This window comes from Numenius arquata, unplaced genomic scaffold (genome assembly GCF_964106895.1).
Source record: "Numenius arquata unplaced genomic scaffold, bNumArq3.hap1.1 HAP1_SCAFFOLD_1804, whole genome shotgun sequence".
Taxonomy (NCBI): Eukaryota; Metazoa; Chordata; class Aves; order Charadriiformes; family Scolopacidae; genus Numenius; species Numenius arquata.
In genome coordinates, this window is record NW_027414099.1 from 3,029 (window position 1) to 9,833 (window position 6,805).

A 6,805-nucleotide genomic window follows, 5' to 3' on the forward strand; every position below is an offset into this window, starting at 1 on the left:
AAGCCGGGCTAATTAGCAGCCGGAAAACGAACAACCCACTGTCACCCATCACCGTGGCGCCTCCTTTCCGCCCGCATCCGTGATGGTGGTGGTTGGGGGGGGGGGGGGAGGAAGGGGGGAAAACACCCCCCCACCCCCCCTCCTCCTCCTCTTCCTCCTCCTCTTCCTCCTCCTCCTCTTCCCACCCCCACCGCACAACTGACCACCGGGGGGGGTGGCCACCGGTGGCCACAACCCGGCGACGAACCCGCTCACCTCCGCCTCCTCAAAACGCCGAGTACCGCGCCCGGTCCGCGTACGGATCCCTCCCGAAACGCTGCATGTCGTAGAGGGAAGCCCGGGCTACCGAGGAGACGGGCGATAGTTGCCCCCGCTCGTAGGTGTAGGCCTCTCCTCCCCCGCCGGTGGTGGCCCCGGTGGCCCCGCGGCGCAGGGGGCTTCTATCCCGGCTGTAATAGCTGGAGGAGGCGGCGGCGGCGGCGGCGGCGGTGGCGGCGGCGGCGACGGCGGCCGCCGTGGCGCCGGGGGTGGGCAGCAGAGCTCGGTCGTACGCCTCTAAGGTGGTGGGGATGCGGCCGGCCATGGCCGCCGTGGCGCCGGCCGCCATGGCCGCCGAGGACTGGACCTGGGAGTACTGGGCGTACTGGGAGTACTGGGCCATGGTCTGCTCGGCGTAGGCGTCGTACGCCGAGGCCGTGGCGTAGGAGCGCAGGCGGTAGCGCTTGTAGTAGTCGGCCATCCCGCCGTAGGCCTCGTCGTAATAGAGCGTCTCCCCGTAGCCCGCGGCGTAGGGGGCGCGCACGGCTCCGTACTGCTCGGTATAGGCCTCGGCCAAGTCGGCCACTTGCCCCGGGCGATCGACCGGGCACTCTTTGGACCAGTGCCCTTCCTTCCCGCAGCGGTAGCAGCCGCTCTTGTCTCCCATCCCGGGCGCCGTCCGCAGCCGGCTGGTGGACAACTGCACCCGCATCCGCTTGCCTTGGGGGGGGGAGAGAGACGCCGGAGGCGGCCCGTCAGCCGCGGCCACCGCCGGCCGCCCGCCCGCGGCCACCCGCCGCACGCGCCCACGCCCCGCCGCCGCCGCCACGGCCCCGACCCGACCGCCTCCCGCCTCCTCCCGCCGCGCCGACGGGCTACCGGCCAGAGCCCACCCGACCCGCCGGGACGGCCGCCGGGAGCCCCGGGCAGCGGCAAGGGCTACCTGGGCCGGGCAACTCAGCTGGTAGCCCCAGGGATCGCCAAGGGCTACCTGGGCCGGGCAACTCAGCTGGTAGCCCCAGGGATCACCAAGGGCTACCTGGGCCGGGCAACTCAGCTGGTAGCCCCAGGGATCGCCAAGGGCTACCTGGGCCGGGCAACTCAGCTGGTAGCCCCAGGGATCGCCAAGGGCTACCTGGGCCGGGCAACTCGATTGGCCACCACTAGCCCCAGAGATCACCAGCCCAGGCTCTGGCAACTCAACTGGCCACCGGGAACCCCAGGGATCACCAAGGGCTACCTGGGCTGGGCCAGGGCCAGGCAACTCAACTGGTCACACCGGCCACCAGCAGCCCCAGGGATCACTGGGCTGGACTCTGGCAACTCAGCTGGTAGCCCCAGGGATCACCAAGGGCTACTGGACCAGCCCAGGCTCTGGCAACTCAAGTGGCCACCAGTAGCCCCAGGGATCACCAAGGGCTACCTGGGCCAGGCAACTCAACCGGTCACGCCGGCCACTGGTAGCCCTGGGGATCACCAGGCCAGGCTCTGGCAACTCAACCGGCCACCGGTAGCCCCATGGACCACCAAGCCCTCCCTGTACCACGCTGAACTCCCGGCAACTCAGCCCGCCGGCAACTCCACCGGCACGCAGCTTGCCACCGGCAACCGCTAGCCCCGTTCTCAACGGCAAAGCTTCCCGCCGGAAAACGCTCCCGCGGCGGCGGCGGCAGAGGGATGCGAGGCCGGATTCACCGCCCGCGGCAACCGGAGAAGAGTTTGTGTTTGTTTTGTTTGGTTTCTTTTGGGGTGAAGACGCCGGGAAACGGGGGCAGCGGGGATTTGGTTTTTTAGGCTTTTTTTTTTTGCCGAAATCCTCAAGCGAGGAAAACTGGGAGAAAATTTTGGGGGCGAAGAACTTGGAAGATCCGGAACCGAATCCGGACCCGGCGAAGGGGCGGGGGGGTTGCGGATTAAAAAAAAAACAAAAACAAAAACAAAAAAAACCCCAAAAAAAAACCCGCCGAAAAGTCTGGAGCTGGAAATCCGCGGCGATGAAAAGGGGGGGTTGGGAAAAAAAAACACCCCCCCAAAAAAAAAAAAAACCACCAAAAAACCAAAAAACACCACCAAAAAAAAAAGCGCCCGCGCCGCGGTTCGTTGTGTCGTGTCGTTTTTTTTGGTGCGGAAAAGCGGCAAAATGGGAGAAGAGCCCGAGCGAGCGACGCCGCCGGCGAGGACGCGGCCGGCGCGGGATGCGGCGCCTCCGGCTCAACCTCTTACCAGGCAGGAGGAAAGCCTGGCTTCACGCCGCGCCGGCGGCACAGCCCGGCAGCGGCTTTCGGCACAAGAGTTGGGGCTTCACCGTCGAGATCCTCCTGCGGGGGGGGGTGCGGCCGTTGCTGGGTTAAGTCAAAGATGGATCAGTCCCGTCCTCCAAACCCTCCCCAAAACCACCCCCTTTGTTTTTTTTTTTTTTAATTTTTTTTTCACTGCCCTCGCGCCGGGAAACGGCGAAGCGGCCGCGACGGCACGGCGCTGGTCGAGCTGGAAGGGTTCAAAAAAACACAAAAAACCAACTACAACTGAACTCGTTGACGAAAAACCCAACCGAAACGGTCCTGGTTGAGCTGGAAAGGTCGAAAAACCCAACCAAAGTGGTACCGGTTGAGCTGGAAGGGTCAAAAACCCAACGGAAATGGACCTCGTTGAGCTGGAAGAGTCAAAAACCCAACCAAAATGGTACTGGTTGAGCTGGAAGAGTCAAAAACACAACCAAAATGGCACTGGTTGAGCTGGAAGAGTCAAAAAACCCAAAGAAAATGGCACTGGTTGAGCAAAAACTCAACCAAAATGGTACCGATTGAGCTGGAAGGGTCAAAAACCCAAACAAAATAGCACTGGTTGAGCTGGAAGGGTCAAAAACCCAACGGAAATGGCACTGGTTGAGCTGGAAGGGTCAAAAAACGCAACCAAAATGGTACTGGTTGAGCTGGAAGGATCGAAAATCCAAAGAAAATGGCCCTCGTTGAGCAAAAACTCAACCAAAATGGTACCGCTTGAGCTGGAAGGGTCAAAAACCCAACCAAAATGGCCCTGGTTGACCTGGAAGAGTCAAAAACCCAACCAAAATAGCACTGGTTGAGCTGGAAGGGTCAAAAACCCAACCACAAGGGCACTCGTTGAGCAAAAACTCAACCAAAATGGAACTGGTTGAGCTGGAAGGGTCAAAAAAAATCACCAAACTGGCACTGGTTGGGCTGGAAGGGTCAAAAACCCAAGCAAAATGGTCCTGGTTGAACTGGAAGGGTCAAAAACCCAACCAAAGTGGTACTAGTTGAGTTGGAAGGGTCAAAAACCCAACCAAAATGGTCCTGGTTGAACTGGAAGGGTCAAAAACCCAACCAAAGTGGCCCTTGTTGACCTGGAAGAGTCAAAAAACCCAACCAGATGGCACTGTTTGAGCTGGAAGGGTCAAAAAACCCAACCAGATGGGACTGGTTGAACTGGGATGGTCAAAAAACCCAACCAGATGGCCCTCGTTGAGCTGGAAGAGTCAAAAAACCCAACCAGATGGTCCTGGTTGACCTGGGATGGTCAAAAAACCCAACCAGATGGTACTGGTTGAGCTGGGATGGTCAAAACACCCAACCAGATGGCACTGGTTGAACTGGGATGGTCCAAAAAACCCAACCAGATGGCACTGGTTGAACTGGGATGGTCAAAAAACCCAACCAGATGGCACTGGTTGAGCTGGAAGGGTCAAAACACCCAGCGGGATGGTTCTGGTTGAACTGGGATGGTCAAAAAACCCAACCAGATGGCACTGGTTGAGCTGGAAGAGTCAAAAAACCCAACCAGATGGTCCTGGTTGAACTGGGATGGTCAAAAACCCAACCAGATGGCACTGGTTGAACTGGGATGATCAAAAAACCCAACCAGATGGCACTGGTTGAGCTGGAAGAGTCAAAAAACCCAACCAGATGGCACTGGTTGAACTGGAAGGGTCAAAAAACCCAACCAGATGGTCCTGGTTGAACTGGGATGTTCAAAAACCCAACCAGATGGCACTGGTTGAGCTGGAAGAGTCAAAAACCCAACCAGATGGCACTGGTTGAGGTAGAATGGTCCAAAAAACTCCATAAAACCCCCTTTTTCAACTCAATTCCAGCGAGGGGGTGACCCCGGGGTTGCTGGGATGACGCCGAGACGCCACCACCGCCCCCCGACCTGCGCCACCGGAGCCCGATGGCACCTCGAAACCTCTATAATTACGGGGGGAAAACCCAACGGACACCCCCTCAAAAATCCCTCCGAAACCGCTTCCCTCCCCTCAAAAAAAAAAAAACCCAAAAACCAACAAAAACCCCACCCCACCCGGTTCCCAACACCCCGAGACGCCGGCGTCACCTTGAAACTCGGTGTTGTCCAAGCCCCGAATGGCCTCCACGGCGTCCTCCGCCCTCTCCATGTGCACGAAGGCGTAATCCTTGACGATGTCGCACTCGATGACGGGGCCGTACTCTTCGAATTTGGCTCGCAGCTCCAGGTTGGTACAAGCCGGGCTGATGTTGCCCACGTGGAGCTTGGTGGAAGCCTTGCTCTTGTTCTTGCTGGCCTCCACGTTGATGCAGACGCCGTGCAGCTTGTGGTGGTGCAGGTTGCGGATGGCGTCCTCGGCCGCCGTCTTGTCCTCGATGTGGACGAAGCCGTAGTTCTTGATGATGTCGCACTCCAGCACCTTCCCGTACTGCTCGAAGAGGGAGCGGATCTCCTGCTCCGTCGCCTCCCGCGGCAGGTTCCCGATGAACAGCTTCACCATCTCGCCCAGCCTGGGGGGAGGAACGGGGGGAATCAGCTGAGGAACCCCCCCCCGAGAAGGGTCGGACCCACAACCACGTCTCCTGCCCCAGGAGAAGCCACCCCTGCCCTCCAGAGACCTTCTGGGGACCCTCCATGGACCCTCTGGGGCAGCTTCACCATCTCACCCAGACTGGGGGGAAATCGGGGTGGGGGTTCAGCTGAGGAACCCCCCCAGAGAAGGATCAGACCCAGAACCACGTCTCCTGCCCCAGGAGAAGCCACCCCTGCCCTCCAGAGACCTTCTGAGGACCCTCTGAGGACTTTCTGAGGACCATCCATGGACCTTCTGGGGCAGCTTCACCATCTCACCCAGACTGGGGGGAAATCAGGGTGGGGGTTCAGCTGAGGAACCCCCCCCCAGAGAAGGGTCGGACCCATAACCACGTCTCCTGCCCCAGGAGAAGCCACCCCCATCCTCCAGGGACCTTCTGGGGACCCTCTGAGGACCCTCCATGGACCTTCTGGGGCAGCTTCACCATCTCACCCAGACTGGGGGGGGACAGGGTGGGGGTTCAGCTGAGGAACCCCCCCAGAGAAGGGTCGGACCCATAACCACATCTCCTGCCCCAGGAGAAGCCACCCCTGCCCTCCAGAGACCTTCTGGGGACCCTCCATGGACCCTCTGGGGCAGCTTCACCATCTCACCCAGACTGGGGGGGGACAGGGTGGGGGTTCAGCTGAGGAACCCCCCCCCAGAGAAGGATCAGACCCATAACCACGTCTCCTGCCCCAGGAGAAGCCACCCCTGCCCTCCAGGGACCTTCTGGGGACCCTCTGAGGACCTTCTGAGGACCATCCATGGACTCTCTGGTGGCCAAGAGCAGGTTCCAGGGCCCAGGGATGGGCCGGACTCTAGGACCCAGTGGAGCCCCTGTGTGTGTGTCCCCCCCGACCCTGCCCCTAAAGACCCTAAAACCCCAAGAAACCCCCCAAAATCCTGCCTCCCCCCCCCCTTTCAGCCTGCGCCCCCCCAAAACACCCCAAAAACGTGTCATCCCCCCCCCAACCCCGCCCCTAAAGACCCCAAATCCCCCCAAAATTCTGCCTGCCCCCCCCAAATTCCCCCTAAAACACCCCAAATCTGTGTGCCCCCCCCCGGGCCCTGCCCCTAAAGACCCCAAATCCCCCCAAAATCCTCCCTGCCCCCCCCCTTTTCAGCCTGCGCCCCCCCCCCAAATGCCCTAAATTCTGCCTGTGGCCCCCCAAAACCGTGTCGTCCCCCCCCAACCCTGCCCCTAAAGACCCCAAATCCCCCCAAAATTCTGCCTGCCCCCCCAAATTCCCCCTAAAATACCCCAAATCTATATGACCCCCCCAGACCCTACCCCTAAAGACCCTAAAACCCCCAAAATCCTCCCTGCCCCCCCCTTCGGGCATGTGCCCCCCCCCAAATTCCCCCTAAAACACCCCGAATTTCTGTGTCACCCCCCGGGCCCTGCCCTAAAGACCCTAAAAGCCCCCAAAACTCCCCAAAAACGTGTCGTCCCCCCCCCCCGTGCCCCTAAAGACCCCAAATCCTCAATAACCCCCCAAAATTCTGCCTGCCCCCCCCCAGACCTGTGCCCCCCCCCAGGCCCTGCCCCTAAAGACCCCAAATCCCCCCAAAACACCCCAAAATCTTCCCTGCCCCCCCCCCAGACCTGTGCCCCCCCAAATTCCCCCTAAAACACCCCAAATCCCCCCCCCCCATTTTTCTCCCCCCCTCTCCCGCTCCCCCCCCCCGGCAGGGCCTCGCCCCAAAACC

General features: G+C 60.6%; 1 protein-coding gene across 3 annotated transcripts; it reads right to left on the reverse strand.

Moving 5' to 3' along the window:
• Positions 1-253: 253 nt before the first annotated feature.
• On the reverse strand, positions 254-5,027 carry LOC141477753 (RNA-binding protein 4B). 3 transcript variants are annotated; one of them, XM_074166986.1, is made up of 2 exons: positions 4,609-5,027; positions 254-978 (listed from the first exon to the last, which is right to left on the reverse strand). In XM_074166986.1, the coding sequence occupies exons 1-2, from the start codon at positions 5,018-5,020 to the stop codon at positions 266-268; spliced, it is 1,125 nt and encodes a 374-aa protein (XP_074023087.1). In that variant the 5' UTR covers positions 5,021-5,027; the 3' UTR covers positions 254-265. The 3 variants fall into 3 exon arrangements, with proteins under 3 accessions (XP_074023087.1, XP_074023088.1, XP_074023089.1); XM_074166987.1 differs by lacking the exon at positions 254-978 and adding an exon at positions 2,005-2,600 and having other exon boundaries at positions 4,609-5,020; XM_074166988.1 differs by lacking the exon at positions 254-978 and adding an exon at positions 2,066-2,576.
• Between the last annotated feature and the right edge of the window lie 1,778 nt (positions 5,028-6,805).

Coding starts and splice junctions, on each gene's coding strand:
- LOC141477753 (XM_074166986.1), bottom strand. CDS start 5,020: ATGGTGAAGCTGTTCATCGGGAACCTGCCGCGGGAGGCGACGGAGCAG. Junction 979..4,608: donor GGACAACACCGAGTTTCAAG/GTGACGCCGGCG, acceptor CCCCCCCCCAAG/GCAAGCGGATGCGGGTGCAG.